We start from the raw sequence: 19,932 nt of genomic DNA on the forward strand, positions 1-19,932 counted from the left end.
CAACAGATATGGAATGGACTGTCTTAGGACCAAACTTTGATGACTATCAGATTTATTATAGAGAAGATTTTTTTTAATTGGATAAAGGCTTTCCAATGCTCTGATTTTGTGATTATAGTTTAAGCTTGGGCTGTAGGAGAATAGGAAGATTAGAAGCTCAAGGGTTCACCAGAAATGTATTCCCCAATGCCTATGAGTATGGAATTGTGGCCTCCTCGTTAAATTATTATGACATTAAAATAAAAATATACATGAGCAGGAAGAACAAAGTGTACTTTTATGGTAAGTGCTGGGTTAGATTTTGCTGACAATGTTAGAGACCATGATGAAATTGTTACCATGGTGACCTGGTCCCTGCAATTTATCAACCACTAGATTAGCCACAAATCAATCAACCAAAATGTATTTATTGTGTATTTGCTGTGTGATTAACACTGTAGGAACTGTTTGGAAAATAAGTATAGGACTTGATAACTCCCTAGAAAGAACTTAAAAAAAATCCTGGGGCGACAAGACTAACACATGTAATGTTCCAGCCAATGACATGATGGTGCCGATCAACAAATGTTTATTTGGCACCTATCTGTATAATCATAGTGAAGGAGTCCAAAGGCATTTCAAAATATAAGGAGTTGATGTTTTACTGTATTCCAACAAGGAGGTGTCTTTAAAATTACCCTTTTCTATTAAATAAGGTATTGGTTGTAGCTAATAAGTAAAATATCTTTAGTTTGTAATATTTTTCAAAGTTATGAGCTTTTAGGGTTAAGAACTCCAGAGAATAGAATAAATATTTTCAAAGACATTGTATAAAATGCCTCCAGGAAAGTCATATTATTAGAGATCAAGGCATGGAGTTGACCCTTGTTTTTGGAAGGTTATGCCAGGGTAGGGCAAGCTATGGCAGGTATCAGCAAATTGGAAAGTCTTTCCTGACAAGTCTGGTGATGGGCTGTTTTCTGTTGCCTAACAACTAAGAGGTCAATAGTACCTAGGATGATGAGTTTTGGCTATAGGGACTCTCAAAAGCCATGTAAAGTTGTAATCTTGTCATTGGCAGGACCACCTCTTCTGTTAAAACCACAAATGCTTGAAATCTTAAATTTAGTCCTACAAATTGAGTTTGACCAGATGAATTATTCAGACTTTTCACACTCTAAAGTCATGATTCCACTATTGCATACTCTGCATAGCCTGCTCCCAAGAACAGTTTTAATCTCCTAGTCAGATAAATCCATAAGTTGAAAACAACTTAAAGAGATTGATAACAACATATTGCCAATTGTATTTGTTAAATAAGAGATCCAGCAAATAATACTGAAACAGTTCAGGGGAAAGTTCACTGTGACCTTGATAGGTCTAGTTGTTGGAAAATCTTTACAGAGCAGGTGGCATTTGAGCCAAGTTTTGCAGGATAGGTAGTATTTAGTTAAGTGGTATGGAAATGTGGGAAAATATAATAGACTTCGGATATTAAATATATATATCCATATATATTTCCTAGTGCTTATGAATATGCTATTCTGGACTCTTTAAGTTATGATATTAAAATAAAAATATATTTTAAATAATATAAAATATTTTTAATATCTAAAATCCACCACTTTATATTTTTCTAAAGTGGAAAGAAGAGAAAACATGAAATAGGGTAGGATTTTGATGAGTGGAAAGGAGAACAGAGCATAGTGGATAGGATTCTGTATTTGGAGTTAGAAGACCTTGTGTTCAAGTTCCACTACCTATTCTTATTAGCTGGGTGACCAAAGGAAAGTCTGTTACCCTTTTTGGACCTGTTTATTCATTTGTAAGATGAGATGATTGGATGAGATGGTCTTTAAGGTCCTTTTTAGCTCTAAATTTGTGATATTGTGATTGATATGTCTTCCATGAAAGAAGAATATTATGTAAAATGGTCCACAGGTAAGAATACTTAGGGCAAGTTTATAGGTCTAATCTACTTGAAACAGTGAATTTAAGTATTTGGGAGGGGGGCGGGGCAGGGAAAGATGAAACTGGAATTCCTTATCCTGGCATTTAAAGCTCTACATAATCTAGTTTTAAACTTCCTTGGTAGTAGTCTCTCAGAAGCCAAGAATGACGATTGTCTTTGTGCGTGTGTGCACAAAGATACTTGTGTGTGAAGGAGATTTAAGTGGAAAAGTCAGTGCACAGAGACAGTCCCACTCTCTTGGCGTTGGAAGCCTGGGTCCATTGGCATGAAAAATCATTACATCTGGAGACTTCCTCAGCTGCATTGGATGGCCATGTTGTCCTTTGTGCTCCAACACGCCCTAATCACTCCACAGTGCTTTGCTGCGTCGCCCTCTCAGCTGTTGAACCTTCTTGTTGGTTTCTTCTGTCTGTTCAGCCGAAGCAGTCTTCACATGCTGGGTGAGCAAAGCCTTAGTTCATCAGGGGTCGACGACCCGATGGCTACCCTCACAAGGTTTAGCCGGCCTGTGAAGCCCTTGCCCAGGGTGTGGCCGCTGCCGCATGCTAGCAGCTACTGGGAGCCACAAGTGAGAGCTGGGTGTCAGGTGGGGGTCAGAGGCTGGAGAGCTGCCCTAGAAGGGCACGACAAGCCCTCCATACCAGAGATACTACCCCTTCCTGAACACCCCATAATCCTTGAGTAATGGGGAAAAACACCAAAAGTTCTGAATAGCACTCATATAATAAAAGTTTTGTTTTAGCTAGATTAATGTGACAGATGGATGCAGGATGGATTGGAACAGGGAGAAACTAAGTCTAGTTGGGAGTCTAGTTTGTAGGGACTGAATAAAAGCAGTTATAGAAAAGGTCATATACAAAACGAGAATATTTTCCCTACCCTCACAGTCTTGAAAGCAGAGATTTCTAGAATTCTAGGATTTATGAGTTAGAAAGAATCTAAAGATTATCTGGCCCATCTCTCATGGAAAGGGGCAATTGAGGTCCAGGGAAGTTAAATTTTCCAAGGTCATTCAAGCAGAATCTTGTCAAATCCTGATCTTCTAATTCATAATTCTGACCTTTTCTGTTATCCCACTGCCTTGCTTTGTCATAACCATCTTCTTATCTCCAGCACTAAGCATAATGCCTTTCACATAGTAGGCCTTCAAAAACTGTAAAGGGGCAACTAGGTGGTTCATTGGATAGTCCCACCTGCAGACAGAAGGTCTTGGGTTCAAATTAGATTTCAGATACTTCCTAGCTATGTGACCCTGGGCAAGTCACTTAATTTTAATTAGCTAGTTCTTACTTCTCTTCTGCCTTGGAATTGATATTTAGTATCAAGTCTAAGACAGAGGTAAGATTAAAAAAAAAAATTAAAGACTTTTAAATGATAGGGAGAGGCAGCTCGGTAGAATTAGGAAGTCTTCCTGAATTAAAATCTGTCCTCTGACCCTCAAAAGCCATGTGACCCTGGGTAAGTCAATTAACTCCTAGGGCCTAGCCCTTACCACTCTTCTGCCTTGGAACCAGTATACAGTATTGAATTGAGTATCTGAACCAATACACCGTCCAACATGGAAGGTGGAGATTTGTGTGTGTTTGCGTTTTAGGGTTGGTAGAGGGGAGGGAAGCCAGTTTGTATTTCTGGGTCTCCGGGGAATTAGAGGTATAAAGTGGGATGTCCCTGGTTTATGAAGGTTGAGCCTAAGTCCATTAAATGAAGATAGGAAGACGAGTGGCTATTTTATTCTCCGTACACACCGTCCCTAATATAAGCGTAAGCACCTTGGGGGCAGCCCCTTGAACATAGTAAAGCATTTAAGGGATCTGGCTGGTTGAGGCTGGAGTCCAGTCCCCAGAGGAGAAAGGAGCCGGTCCCCCGTGGGGAAAAAAGCATGGTTGCCCTCTCTGGGCACGTGTACAGAAAGTTGAGGGCAACTCTGGCACAATTAATTTTCGAGCACGGTCAAAAATGAATCGTCAGAACTTCCCTAGCTCCAAGACCCAAAGATCCCCGCGCCCGCGTACCCACTTCGGGCAACCCACGAATCCCGGCATTCATTCCTCTCCCCGAGAAGGTGGGGGATGTGGGTGGGAGGGGAGAGAAAGAAGTGACAGTGGCGACAGCCAATCATATCGCCTCTGAATATGACGTCTGCAGTGCATGATGGGATTCGTAGTCTTCGCGCGGCTACACTTTAATATGCTGCAGGCCACGCGTCCCCTACGAAACGAAGACCAGTCCAGACTCTTCCCTCGCTTGGATTCCTTCATTAACACAGCTCAGGAGCTTTTATCTTTTTCCTCTGCATCCGAAATCAGGCCCTTCTAAGTCCCACTATGCGCACGACCCTAATTCCCACCCTTTACCGTTTCCTAGCACATCCCTCTCTAACCTGCATCCCCGCGCCCTTTAACCGTCGCTCGGAAGTCTCGAGAGAACACCCCTTTCCCTGTTCCAGTCACGCCTTACGCACGGCCATCTTCCTGCAGACTGACACGCCCCTGGGCCAATTGGAGAGCAACCCATCCGGGCCGCGGCGGGGGCGCGCTCGCCGGAGCCTTCGTGACCCTTGACCCCGAGTTTCCGTACTCCTTGGGTACTTAAGTACGCAGCGGGAGCCGCGGTCGCCGTCGCCCCCGGAGTGCAGGAGGCGGGATTTGGCCGCTTGCCTCAGGGAGGACGGGAGGGAGCGAGAGGCCAGAGCAGGACCGTCTGGCTTCCCCGGGATAGGCCCTCGCCCGACTTCCCGCCCCCCCATCCCCTCCCCGCCGCCCATGAGACCGGTCCCTCGCGAGCAGCGCTGTCGTTAGGCGGGCCCCACCGCTCTCTCTGCTTCTCCCGGGACAGGCCCGCGCTCCGCCGGGGTCGAGGGGAGCCTTTGGAGGTGCCTCCCTCGTCACCGCAGACACAGCCCCGGGAGCGGGCCGGGCCGCGAGCCCCGAAGCTAGAGAAGAGGAAGAGGAGGAGTCGCTGCCGCGGCTTCGGTGGGCCGCCCCAACGGAGGCCGTCAACATGGCGAGCGCCTCGTACCACATCTCCAATCTCCTGGAGAAAATGACATCTAGCGACAAGGACTTCAGGTGAGGCCGCGAGGTCCGAGCGGGGCCGCGCCCCTGCAGCGCCGCCGCCTCGTCGCGAGGCCCCGGGCATAGATCGCGGCAGCCAGGCCGAGGAGGGGGGGCGGGGCGCGGAAGGTCGAGCCGCCCGCCCGCTCGGGGCAGCAACTCGAGGCCCGGCCTCTCCTGAGGCCCTAGGCCGCCCATCGGGGGAGGGGAACGGTTGGATTCAATAGGGATGGGGGCGCGGGGTTGCGAGAAACCGGCCCGGGAAAAAGCGTGCTGGTGGCGGGGGATGGGGGGAATTTCCCGCCTGCATCCTTATCCCCTCCCCTCCCCCCCGGTTATATTAAATATTTGGAGAGGGGATGGCGGCGGGTTTTGATTCCTTTTTATATCGAAACCTTGGCCAAATCACAGCGTCACTTCGGAGACCGAGGCCCGGGGGGGACCTGGAGTCCGTCTAGCCTGGGCGTGCGTTTGTTTGCTTGAGGTCCTGCCCCCAATAGGAGAGCTCCTCTATGCCAGGGGCGCGCTTTTTTATATTTTATCTTTGCTCTTTGTAAAGCTTTATTAATGCCCGGCGGGACGCTATTTAAGTTAAGGCTAAGGACCCCTTACGACCGGTCAGGAGTTATTTTCTGGCTTCTCCTGACATCTCGCTATGCCTCCAACAAGCTTCCTTTAGTACTAGAACCTGGCATCAAATCCTGGCAAGTCCCGCTTGTCTATTGAGCACCTCCTGCGTGCGAAACGAAAGAAACGGTTCTGGTTAAAAACCGGGGCAAGCAATTTGTGCCGGGAGGTATCCCGCATTCGAGTAATTTCTTGGGGGAAGAAGCCCATGCTCTTTGTGTATTATTGCCACCACCCCGGAGAAAAATAACCTCAATCCCACCGGGCACAGAAAGTGTTTTTATTTCATGGAACAAGAAGGACCTGAGAAAAAGAATTATTCGTGATTCTAATTTTTTTTTTATGACCCTCCTTATCCAGTATTTCGAAACTATGGTTCTGGGACTTCTTGACCAGACCGATTATTGACTTTTGGAAGTTTTTCTGCTATATTAGAAAGTTTTTGCCGCATTTGATTAATCCTGAGAGTCACTTACTCATGGATTGAATATTGTTAACCGTTTTTGCTCTGTGACAATTAAAGGTTAAAATTAAAATGGTTAGGCTTTTAAAACCAAAACTTTATTCATATGCCTCTAACCTTTTTTTGGTTCCCAATTTAAGTAACACAAACTTATTTTAATTTGGAAACGTTTGCATATCATGCACGTGTATGGTGTGATTTTATAATTTTGCTTTCTGTCTTTAGCTGACTTATTAAAATAACCAAAGTGCACTTTTAGTGGTTTGGAGTTTCAAACTTTTAATATTGCTTTTGGTGGGGAGGTGTGTCTCTATTCGGATAGTTAAGGTAAAACTTTTTCGAACAAATCTAAATGGGTTTTATAGATAATATTCTAAAATCAAAATAAGACAATAACTTGCAGATTTTCTACATGTATTTCCCCTTTTAAAAATTTTCAATAAACTATGAAGACTATGAGAGCAAAGTAAACAAAAGATTTGTTGTATTCCTTAGCCCCTTAGACCTGGTGTGTGTGTGTGATTTAGTAACCATTTGCTGAAGTGCCAATGCCTTGAAATCAATTGGAAAAAAAAACAAAACTGAACTATTTTTGGTTAATATTGCCATAAAATCAGATCTACTGTTCAAATTTTTCCAAAGTATTGTTTGGAGGATTAGTTATTCTTTAAATTAAAATGACCAGGCATGATGGACTTAGATAAAAAGAAACTGATGAATTTCTAAACATTCCTGAATCCCTGAATATGTTAGCAAATATTCTTGTAATTTGGCCTAATTTAAGATTTTGGCCTTTTTTTTGTTTAATTTCTTTTTAACCTAACTATCCAGTTATCTGAGTTTTCAATCTAAGATATTTTAAATAGAATCTGTATTTTTTGTAGTTTTAATATTGATGAAGTAATGGGCATCATAGATTTTAGAACTGGAAGGGACCAAAGGGTCATCTGAGACTGAGGACCAACTTGTTTGCTTCTTTCTTGAGATTAAGTGATTTGCTCAGGGTTTCACAAGGTAGTATCACAGATTCAGAACTCCAAGTTAGGTTCTAAACTCCAGAGCCCATGCTCTTTCCCTCATTCTATAAAATGAGTTTGTTGTATTTAATTTTCTTTTTCTAACTGAAAAATTCTGTGAATTTTCATTCCAAGACCAAGTTAGATCATAGATATCAAAGGTAGCTCTAAGTGGCATAAAGGTGATTGTTAAATTTTCAGTGGGAGCATTTATACCTTGGAAATTGGCAAGCTACAAGTATCAAGGCTTAGTTTATTTTCTTGTTTCCCTTTTTTGATTGTCTAGATTTTAAGAAGTGATAGAGAAAATAAAATGATAGTAATGCAGATTAATTAGTCTTTAAATTGTAGCCTGTACTTTTAGAGAGCTGGTTATTAGACATTTACCAATGCATCCTTGATTATAGTAGACAAAAAATGAGCAACAAATAATGCAAATTATTTAGCATATTATTGTAAATAAGAAAGAGGAAAATCATTTGAATGAAGCTCAAAGTAGTTTTAAAAACAGGCCTGGTGGTTCTCTTTTCCATTCTTTTTTTTTACTCCGGTATTTTGATGTTGCTTAGATTTTTCATTTTTTTTAAATGAAGTGGTAATATTTGATGTACAAGTTTTAAAAAATATGTTATAATCTTTCCTAATAAACTATGTACTTTTGAAATTCCCAGAAAGTGGTATAAGATTTCATATGTATATAAAGGGATACTTGTTGAATTCTCTTCTTGGTTTTTGCCTAGTGCCACAGTACTATAATAGTAATGCTCAGTAATTTCCTAAATGAATGAATGAATATATTGTATGTATATTGGTGATTATTTTTTTATCCCTTGCTTTAAAAAAATTGGGGGGGGGGCAGAAAGTAAAAATTTGAAAGTGATTTCTCCCTTTGTAAAATGAGGATAATAATGGGCTAAGTAAGGTCCACCAACTCCTACAAGTTTGTTATGAGGAGTTTTTTCAAAACTTGAAATGCCATGTATACATGAGTTCTTTTATCCCACCAAATAGGTTCAAGTAAGTATAAAGAAGCCTAGTTCTTTAGGGACATCTTTAAATCAGATATTGAGATCCTTGGTCGTGGCAACTAATAAAGGAAGAAAATTTAATTGAGGCAGCTAGTATTTTATTATGAGAGTGCTGGTATTTTATTATGGGAGTGCCTTTGGGTTCTTGCTGCTCTTGTTCTTTTATTTTCTTTTATATTTTATTTTCACTTAACTAGTCCTGTTTGGTGACTCTTTGGATTTCTCAGCCTTCATCACTGTACTTGCTGTAGACTGGGCATAGGCTAAGAAGGCTAGGAAGGAGAAGAGAGGACTCCTGGGGATAGTGTTGGGGGGAGCAAGTAAGCTGGAGATGCTTATTCATGTATGGTCCGTTGGCCAGTATGTTTTTTGCATCCTAAAGATTTTTTACAAGAGGATGGCTTGATGCTTTCCATAGTTCTTGTTGACTTGGTCTGGAATTGAGGTTAGGATCTATTGCTTTATGACAATACTGAACCTGCTTATTTGTTCATAGTTTTTAGCTAGAATATTTAACTGATTTTAAACTTTTGTACTGGGTTTATGTTCCAAAGCAAATATATTAATGCAAACTTTGGATTACCTACATTAATGAGCACTTGAGTGGGTCCTTCAGCAGTCATTTATATTTGATGTTGGAATGTGTGACTGCAGATATTCTAAGAATGCTGTATACTTTTAAGTGTAATTTCATGATGATTTATTTTAAAACATTTGAAAAGCAGTCCAAATGGCTTACCTATTTTTTGCATTTTTTCCTCTGTATTCCCTTACAATTCTTCAATTTAACAATTGGAATTGGAAGTGGTGGCTTCTGTCTTTAAAAATGCACTGAAAATAGAAAGATGAGAAGACACAGCTTCTACTCTCATGGAATTTACATTCTAGTAGAAAATATAAGACATACAGCTCTTAACTTTTTTTTCCCTTAAATCCTTTGCTGGCACTATAATGTTGGGAACATATTAGTTGCTGAATAAATACCTTTAGACTTTATAATGCCAAAACAGTATAATATTTTTTCATTAAGTATTGCAGTCATTGGGCTCTACAGCATCTTTGGACTTGAGGAGCTAGTGAAATATTCTTTTCAATCTTCTGCTAGACTGAATAAATATTCCTTACAAAGAATAAGGCTTAACAGATGTATTGATGGTGCTAACAAAGCTTTAGTCAATGTAATTTTTCTCAGTAAGGTAAAAGCAAAATTTATTTTGAATAAACCACAGTATGAACTGTGTGAATGGATATATATATAAATGGATATATATATATATACATATACAAAAAATATATATATACATATATATTTTTTTTTTGGTTGAGGCAATTGAAGAAGTTCTGCTTAGTGTTCAGAAGCCAAATGTAAGTTTTTCTTTAGTGAAAAAATCTCTCAAGTCTCTGGACTTGAGAATGTTCATAATATTTTAAGAAACAAGATTGATTTTTAGGCTTCCCTGTTCCCATCCCTTTTCAGTAGTAATTAAACATTTTTTACTATTATCAACCTTTTAGTTAAATAAAGGAACTTAAATTTTAGGTCACTTCCAACATTTATTCTGCTGTATGCAAGGCTCTGTCCTAGGTGCTGAGAGGAATAGACAATAATGTGAAGTTTGGACCTTTCTCTAAATCAGTCAAATTAAATCTACATTTATTAATCACTATATGCTGGGACCTTGGGGAAACAAACAAAAAATGAAAGTCTGCTCTCAAGGACCTTTTTTTTTTTTAATCAAAAAGGTTTACTTTCTAGTTGGGGGAAATAATATATTTGAAAAGTTAAATAACAAAGTACTCTAAATTAAGTATCAGATGAGTACTAAAAAACAAAATAAGTAATTTGTAGGTTGATTAGATGGAGAGATCATTCAGTCAGGGAAGGCATCTGGGAGCTTTCTACTTAAGGCCAATATTTTTTTTTCTCCTATATTTTAAAACTGTGCACAGAAGGTTGTTTTTAGGAAAATACAATCATGTTAAATAAGCAGCTGACTAAGACTTTACATATAAGTTTTGATAACTTAGCAAAAGAATATTTAAAGTTGACCTAGCACATCTTATTTCCCAAATTTACCTCGGAGTAAATTTGCTTAAATGGTAAATAACAAATGTAATTTGAATTTTTCAAAATTAATTTTTGATTTTTTTTGTTCAATATATTGAATATATGTATGTATATGTCCAAGTTTGAATAATCAGCATAAATTTGGGAACATTTTTCAATAGCTTGGATTTTTCTTTACTCCAAGAAGTTAAGACTGTTTAGATACCTTACTAATCCTTGCTTTCATTCCTCTCATGAAGAAATTCCCTTTAGCCTCTGTGAGCTTTGTGAATACTTTTTGGACACTGAACTCTTAAAATTGTTGCCCTGAGTTTTTCCTTTTTTCCTTGTGTCACCTTTTTTGAAGAATCTCTTCGAACTGGTGGCAGAAAGCAGCCTTCTGCCTTCCAAAGATTATTTCATCATCTCCCTTAAAAAAAAAAATCTCTTAACTTCCCTTCCTGTCCTTAAATAGCATATCTTTGAGAGCATATCTTTTTAAAAACCTGCAATTCATGTTTTTCAAGGTGCTGAAAGGGTCCAAGACAACCAGAATTCCTAGTGTCTGGATTCTTTGGTTGATTTTGGGGGGGGTGGATGCAGAGTCTTAGGGTACTGAAGTAGAAAGATAGATGCTAGGGTAAAGTGAGTGTGAGACTGGGTGGTTTAGAGGACACGTGTCTAGGTGATACCTAGTTTATTGATTACAGGTAAGAGAAATATGTGATTAAGCTATTGAGTTTCTCTTCTCTAAAAAGGGCTTGCCTTTCCCTAGAAAGCTAGTGGGAGTATATGAGGAAAAAGAGATTGACTATTAGCACCTTCTTACCTAGGATCTCTGGATACCCTAAAATGATCTGTGTGTCCTTGAGAAAGTTACTTATCTTTTCTGGGCCTTGGTTTACTTCTCTTTAAGATGAGGGAACTAGATGTTCTCTCAGCCTCTTGTAGTTTTAATTCATACAACTAAAGCATTTTAACATTCAGGGTCAGGCTAAGGTAATAAATAATTTTGTTCATTCTCTCCCCTTTCCCCCCAAGCCAACAACAACAAACTCCTACTTGCTTTTGATGTTCCTCTTTCCCTTCAAAGAAATTATAGCCCTTTCATTCTAAAACTGGGAATAAAAGACTTAAAAATAGTTTTTCCAGTTAGGGTTAAAATATTAGTTAAAAATGATACTTCATGCCAAGGACATTTGATTTTAAGATCCTTCCATTTATGCCAGGAAATAATTCATCTCTTACTGGCTAACTTTTATGGTGATGAGCTTGTCCAAATTTTATTAGTCTGGGCTTAGGAAGGCAGATACAGCAGTTCATTTCTACACCTGAACTTCGAAGCCTTTTCCATCTTGATAAGACTTGCTAGAGATAAGGTTGCATTTTTATATGTAGTATTATGAAACCTCAGTATGATATAGTAGTTGTTGCACTGGACATAGAATTAGGAAGGCCTGCTTCAAACCCTGTCTCTGAAACTATGTGATTATGGGCAAGTCTCAGTTTTCTCATCTATAAAATGAGAGAGGTACAATAGCTGACCTCTAAAATCCCTCCTAACCAAAATCCTAACAGCATGCCTATCAGCTCCTTTCTAAAAGAAAGGGAAGATAATCCATAAAGCTGAATTTTTTTTCAGTTTGAATAATTTCAGGGTATATAAGGCTGTTTTTGTCTAATATATTTTTGTAGTTTTCCCCTTGTTGTCTTTGAGTTTATGAAATGGGGGAAAAATGAACATGCCAAATGGGGTTTTTTCCTGCCTCCAGGAGCACATGCCACAGTAGAGAAAGTTTTAAACTGAGAGTTAAGAAGATAGGAGTTCAAATATTGCCTCTGACACTCAAGAGTCTCTTAAGACTTAAGTTAGGAAGGGATTATTTTTTGTTGGGGGGAGCTGTTTCCTTACTGATATTATTACTATTATTTTTAAAACCCTTACCTTCCACATTAGAATCAATACATATTGGTTTCAAGGTAGAAGACTGGTAAGGGCTAGGCAGTGGGTATTCAGTGGCTTGTCCAGGGTCACACAGCTGGGAAGTATTTGAGATCAGATTTGAACCTAGGACTCCCATCTCTAGGCCTGGCTCTTAATCCACTGAACTACCCAGCTGCCCCTTCCCTACTAATATTATTGATAATTTTTGATGCTGACATAGTTTGAGGGATGTTTTAGTCATTTATTTTCTTATTTTGTTTTTCCCCTTTGTCTAGAATCTATGGAGACTTCTATGCCATGAAACACAAGTCAGAGTTTAATGGGGGTTAAAAATCTGAAAAACTTAATTGTTTGGTGAAATAAGTGTATAATACTTGTGGAGACAGGATGGGTGGTGGGTTGGGCAGAGTTTAGATTGGGTAATATTAATAGAAACTAATAGAATTATTTGAGGAAGTATCTGACTACCTAATCAGTTGTAATTGTAGCCCAGGCCTCACTTAGGCTTATCCACTGATTGCAATGAAGTTTACACTTGGTAGGCAGTTGAATAGTTAATAAAAGGAATTTTACTTAGCCGTAGCCTGAAAAAAGGATATTTAGAGAGGATGTAGCATTGATTCATTTGGGCAGAATTTTCAAGCCTCTTGTTTGTTGGTCAAGCTGCCATCAGAAGCCTGAATGAAAGTAGGTAATTTGAAGGAGCTCTCAAGTCTTTAGGACCTGATTTTTGTCCATAGAACACTAGGAAGATGCCGTCAATGGTTTGAGCCTTAGCTTCCTGGACCATTTAATTCCTGAGGATTTTTTTAAGTGTATTTTAAAGGGAAAAACTAGTCTAACCTGTATGGGGCTAGATGTTACTTGTACAGCAGTTACGGATTTGGAAGAGACCACAGATGTCATCTATTCCAGTGTGTACCTGAAAAAAAATCCTTTTCTACATAACCAAGTGGTCATCCAACTTTTGCTTGAAGACTTCTCTGAGGAGGAAACCAATATTTCTTTGAGCTCTTTTGTATAACTATTGGGAAGCCCTTCCTTTCTTTAAACCTTTTGTTAATAAGGACCTAAATAAATTAAGGAATAACTAAGAACAGACAAGAATTTATATTGAAATGATTTTAAGAATTATATTATTATATAATTGGTGATCACCTGTATTTAAATATCAAATGAGGTAATAACAAAGCTATACTTACTAACAACTTATTTGCTAAACATTTAGGTTATGGACACTATTTAATTTCTTTGATTGTAGAGTAATTAATCAACTTTTTTCAAGTATATACTATATCAGGCACATTGCAGGGTGCTGGGAATGCAAATTCAAAACTTAGTGCCTGTAGATACTTCTTTACTGAAGGAATACAGAATACTTACAGATAAAGGGTTGGGAAAGGAGGTGGGAGCTGACAAAGCTTCTTGAAAGATATAGAAGAGGTATGAGGGATTAGGCTTGGAAGACATTCTATGTAAAGCCCCTAGAGGTGGATAAAAGATTGTATACTACTCACCTCTAGTAACTTCAGCCATCTTGACTTATTAGCTGTTTCTTACACAGTAATGCTTGTTTTTGACTCCATGCCTTTGTACTGGCTATCCTATGCCTGGAATGCTTTCTTTATTAACTTACAACTTTCAGAATCTCTTGCTTCTCTTAAAGCCTCAGCTCAAGTGTTGCCACCTCTTACAGGAACCATTTTTTCCCCACAGCTGATAGTGCCTGTCCCTATTAAAAAAGCTGTCTTGTACCTGCCCTGTATTTATCACATATGTACTGATTTCTTTATGTATTCTCTCCTCCACTAAGATATAAACTCTTTGAGGGCAGAGACTTTTAAAAGAAAGCCATTTTCCTGCTTGTCCCTAAAGAACTAGGCTTTTGCTTGAAACAGAGTACCCAGGCCACAGGAAGAGCTTAGTTTGTTTGTTTGATAAATAAGACTTGTGACTTTCTTTTCCTTCATAGGCATATATGTCCCTAGCACTACTACTCATAGGTTTATCAGTCATGATTAGGATTGTATTTCGTCTCCCAGATTGAGTGGAGGGAGAGAGATGGTTTCCTGAGTTAAATGGGTGAATGTTAGAAGTTAGAAGATAAGGAGTTTGAAAAGGTATATAGTGTATAATTTTGAGAATAACTAAAATTGATTTGTTTTTTTGAGGGAAAGAGGAATTGGAGACTTTAAGATTTGTGCCTCTAGTGGAACTGATGGAATAATTTTCTTAAATGAAGTTAGTGGTTCAGAGTGTATTACTGATTTGTCATTGGAAAAGGGCTTCTGAGCCTTCTACAAAGACATTTTATTAAATGTCTTTTACATTTACATGTAAAACCAATTTTAAATATTTCTTAAAAAAATTTTTTTTAATTCCAGATTCCCTTCTCCTTGAGAAGGCAAGCAGTTTGGCATAGATTAATCAGTGTAGTCATGCAAAACATTTCTACATTAGCTATATTGAGAAAGAAAACAAGACAAAAATAAAAATAGGGAAAAATTAAAAAAATATGCTTTGATCTGCATTCAATTTTTTCTCTGGCGGTAGATAGAATTTTTCATCTTAAGTCTTTTGGAATTGTCTTGGGTCATCGGTATTGCTAAGAATAGTCATTCTCAGTTGATCATAGTACAATATTGCTCTTCTACAGAGTTCTCCAGCTCACTTCACTTTGCATGAGTTCACATAAGTTTTCCCAAGTTTCTGAAATGATCGTGTTTTTTTTTATTTTTCATAGCACAGTAGTCATCCATCATGATCATATACCATAATTTCTTCAGCCATTTCCAAATTTATGCATATGCAAGGACATTTTTATTGGCCATAGCAATGACTTCGGGTATCTACATGTAGATCCCTTTAAGATCTAGCAGGTCTAATGTCTCTAGACCTTGATATATTTTGATTTTACAATTTAACATTTAAGCTATATGAATATTGAATTCATACCAAGATAATTTATTAATAACCAGCTATATATTGCTGGTTAGTATGTCTCATGTCTTATGTCATTGTTAATATAGGACAGATTTCTAAACACAAGAAGTAATTTCCAAAATTTTACTCTATTATATTTCTTCTCTTCCCAACTTTCTATTATTGTAGAGCACTACTATCTTTCCAGTCACTTAGTTTCACAACCTTAATATTATTCCTTGCTCCTTACTGTCACCACATATAGCCAATATGTTGTAAATCATATAGTTTCTGTATTTTCAACATCTCTTAAAATTGGTCTCATCTCCACTCATATACCTATCAATCTAGTACCAGACCCTTATTATAAGGACTTTAATAGCCACTTTTTTCCTTTGAATTACGAAAGCTAGAATTCTCTGAATCATCAAATCAAAATAGATCAATTTGTTGGTAAATATATTATGCCAGTTTTAAAAAAATCAAACCCCAAGATTTAACAAATGCAGTGGCTAGAGATAATAATTTTGAAAGTTTCAGCAGTTTACATTTCAGCAGTCTAATATTTCTTATAAATGAAATTAATATATTTGTGATAGATGAATGTATAACAGTTTGAAGAGGAAGTGCACTCAAGCAGTTGATGCTAATGCAAGCAAAGACAAAAGAGACCATTACATAGCAATATTAAAAAATCAGAAATAAAAGTCCAAATCCAGAAAATATCATTCAGGCCACATGATTGGGATTTACAAATGTTATTGACGGAGAGGAAAGGTAACCTTTGCTTTTATACGTATGATTTCTCTAGCTGCAGTTCACATGAATTCTGACTTTGAAGTGGCATCTTAAAAATGTTCATATAGAATATTTAGCAACATCAGAATTTATCCAGAGAAAACTTACACTTTGACCCTACCTGAAGTAGAAATGAGGCTTGCGAAATCATATACAAAAGAGGTTTTGGTTCCATTTGTAGATGGTATGGTGGGAAAGAATTGTTCATAAGTCTAGAGACTTGTGATTAATTGAGATGAAATCTTTGGGGAAAATACTCTTGATTATAGGAAAACTATTACTTTCCAATACTACATCAAGAGAAAGTTAACGTAGAAAAACTGCTGCAGACTTGCGAACAGCTTGATAGCAGGACAAAAATTCATATTTATAAGCACTAGTTAAGAATGTGGACTAGTTAAAATGCATACTTCATAAATCATACTTGTGGATAAATTAATGAGAAAGCAGGCAGTTTTTTTCAGGCTGTAGAAGTGTGATAGCCCTTTTTTAAAAAAATAAAGTGATAAAAGGCTCTTGGCAAAAATTGTGTAATCTGGAGGTCGATCAAAGAGCACTGAAATTATTGCAGCACTTAACAGACTTGTCAGAGAATGGTGAAGGACATTTGAACTAATATTTTTATTATTTATGTTCAAAATTTGTATGTGTGTATGAGGCACTTGACCACAAAGCACATAGTTAAGTGCAAGCCTTTGTAGATTTTGGCAGTAACCTGAAGAGCAAGATCCACTTCACTTAATTAGTGGAGATTCACTGGGGCGGGGCGCAACTAGAAATTAATTGTCAAAACTATCTGATACTGATTAAGAAATAGAAAGATAGGTCAGTGGAATAGAATAGACATACAACAAACAATAGTAAAAGATTATAGCAACCTTGTATTTGACAAAAATGGATCTATGCTATTAGGATGAGAATTAATTGGTAAAAATTGCTGGGACAATTGGAAAATAGTTTGTCAGAAAGACCATTATTTTGTACCATTCACTGAGACGATCAAAATAGATACACGATCTAGACATAAAAGGAGATACCATAAGCAAATTAGAACAGGGGACATTATCAGATTTATGGATAGGAGAGCACTTTTTGAGTAAACAAGAGATTAGGGAACATTGTGAGGTATAAAATGGATAATTTGGAGTACATTAAAATGAAAAACTTTTGTGCAATAAACAAATGTTGCCAGGATTAGAAGGAAGACAGAAAATTGGGGGAGAAGGATTTTCATTGATAGTCTGACATTAGATATTAGATAGAGGTCTCTCATCTAAAATATATAGAGAACTTGGTTACATTTATGGGAATAAGACCTATTCTTCAATTGATAAGTGGGTAAAAGATAGGAAGTTTTTGAATGAAGAAATCAAAACCATAAATAGGTGTATGAAAAACTTCAAATTACTACTGATTAGGGAAACGCAAACCAAAACAATTCTGAGGTATCTCATACCCATTAGATTGGATAAAATGACATGTTGGATGGTAATGTGAAAGTGTGGAGACTGGAATTGAACTGATCCAACCATTTTAGAGAACAATTTGGAATTATTCCCAGAGAGCTATGAGTCTGAATATCCTTATGATGAGCAATACCATTGCTGTGTCTCTTTCCTAAGGAAATTAGGGGAAAAGGAAAAGAACCTTTATGTTCCAAAATATTAATAGCAGTTCTCTTTGTGATGGCAAAGAACTGAAAATTGAGGGAATGTCCATCAATTAGCTAAACATCATGGTATATGATTGTAATGGAATACTACTATGCCATAGGAAATGATGAGATTTTAAAAAAAAACCTTGTAATCAACTACATGAGATAATGAAGAGTAAAACATTATATATAGCTACAAATTTAAAATTTGAAGAATAATTTGTGAATATTTACCTCCAAAGAATGAACTGAGAAGTGGAAACACAAACGACATCTATATATTTTGCTGGATGATGCCTTCTGTGGTGTGGGGAAGGAAGGACTGTGTAGGTTTTGTGATGCTAAAAAAATCAAACATTTTATTCTGTTTAAAATGATAATACATTTAGTTAAAATTGCCTTTTTTTAAACAAAATAGAAATTGAAATGGTCTTTTTTACCCCTTTTTGAATAAATTCAATTGTATTTGTTAAATCCCTATTGTCACAGTTGGATTTACCTTTTGATAGGTTTATGGCAACAAATGATTTGATGACAGAACTACAGAAAGATTCCATCAAGTTGGATGATGATAGTGAAAGAAAAGTAGTGAAAATGATTTTGAAATTGCTGGAAGATAAAAATGGAGAAGTACAAAATTTAGCTGTCAAATGGTAAGTGTATTTTACCTCTTCTCTCCTCCCCCCATTAGCTGGTATTTTATAATAACTAATAAGTAATTTATCTCATAGAAGTTATTCTAGTATTTTATTCATTAAGCAAAATTTTCACTACATGCAATGATGATTTAGTAATATTTATCTTGATTCTACATATGTAGTAAATACTTGGTTCTACCTCTTCAAATTTCAATTGAATATACATTTGGTAATGCTTCTTTAAATAATTAGAAGGTAAGGAGGAAATTCCTAGAAGTATTTTAAAGGGACTTGCCACTTTTGAAAAATATAAAATGGTGTAAAAAAAAAAAGTGAACTGGAAGTTGGACCTAAGTTTTAGTCAGAGCTCTTTCACTTATTAACTGTATAACCTCAGTCAAATTACCTTGGGTTTTTTGGTTAGAGTGGCACAATTTTGGAGAAGATTCAACTTATGGTGTGTAATATTGTATCTTAGAATATTAGAAATGGGAGGGATGTTCTCTTGATTGTTTAATAAATTTAAAGTAGTTTTAACTTTGTTCCCTGGAGTTTTTGTTTTTGAAATGGCATTTAGACTAGCTTCTGGGTTGGTTTAATTTTAAAAGTCCATAAAAATTTTAAATCATACAAAATGTTTTCTGGACAGAGTGCAAGCATAACTTGAAGTAACATGAACTTTCTGAATTAGTCTCTCCCCTCTTCCACACAGACACACAAACACATATAAACTACCTAATGCATCCAGTTTTGGGGTTGCCATTAACACCAATTTCTATTTTATTCATTTTGGGGGGATTTGACTGTTTTACATAATTGAAAACAACATTCTCTTTTCATATGTTTATTGATTTATGGAGTTGGCAGATTTTCAAATATTCTCTTTATATTCCATGGAATATGGAAGAATGTGGAGTATAGAGGAAAAAAGAATATATACTTTGTTATGCAAAAAAATTTTTTTACTCTTGTACTGGCAGGATGTGTTTAAAGAATCTCAGATGGTAATCTTTTACTGAATCCTTTATTGTATCCTTTTTCTGTGATATTTGAATTAGTTTTCAGCATTGCATATTTGTTTTATAGTATGGACAACTTAAATACTTAGTGGTGCTGTCATTCCTGATGTGCCATTGATTTGTTACAGAGTTCATCTGACATTAAGATTTTCATTTTATTTGTAGACAGATGACATTGACATCTGATTGCACTGTTTGTCTTTATTAAGAAATGTGCTATTTTAATACTGGAAATAGTTTTTTTTCAATCTCCTTTTATTGTATGTCTTTTAGAAGTCATTTTGGGAGAATCAGGCCTAGAGAGAAATACATAAATATCTCTTCTTAAATATTTTACTTGTGAACATTTTTATAACTCATATTTAAAATTTTATAATCTTTTTAGGGGTAAAATAAGTGTTCCCATCCCCCCACAGACCTGTTTCCTTAACTGTAAAAGGAGTCTGAACAAACTGTAAAATTATTTAATTCTAAATTAAGTTTTTTTTCTTCTATTTTCATTGAAATTAGTGTTTTATGAAAAAGATGGGCATACATGCTCAATTTTTTTATGAATGGTAGTATGTGACTAAAAATATTGGGAGACAACTTCACAAGATCATGATCATTTTTGATGTACAGAGCTATATTTTGATTACTTTTCAGGAGTTTCAAAATAATTGACATCTTTTATAGGAGTTTTTGCTCTTTAGATGAATGATTATTTCATATGTAAATCTTTTTGTCTTTTAAAAAACTTTCAAAAAGAGTCTACAGTTATTAATATTTTTC

At 36.8% G+C, this 19,932-nt stretch overlaps 1 protein-coding gene across 1 annotated transcript in view; it reads left to right on the forward strand.

Moving 5' to 3' along the window:
• The first annotated feature begins 4,411 nt into the window (after positions 1 to 4,411).
• The window catches only part of CAND1 (cullin associated and neddylation dissociated 1), a 39,312-nt gene continuing 23,791 nt past the window's right edge, over positions 4,412 to 19,932 (forward strand). The window contains exons 1-2 of the mRNA XM_001362185.5: positions 4,412 to 5,019; positions 18,014 to 18,157. Of these exons, the coding sequence (XP_001362222.1) occupies positions 4,952 to 5,019; positions 18,014 to 18,157 (212 nt within the window). The 5' untranslated portion in view covers positions 4,412 to 4,951. The remainder of the gene's footprint in view (positions 5,020 to 18,013; positions 18,158 to 19,932) is intronic.

The sequence above is a fragment of the Monodelphis domestica genome, chromosome 5 (assembly GCF_027887165.1).
Source record: "Monodelphis domestica isolate mMonDom1 chromosome 5, mMonDom1.pri, whole genome shotgun sequence".
In the NCBI taxonomy this organism is placed as follows: Eukaryota; Metazoa; Chordata; class Mammalia; order Didelphimorphia; family Didelphidae; genus Monodelphis; species Monodelphis domestica.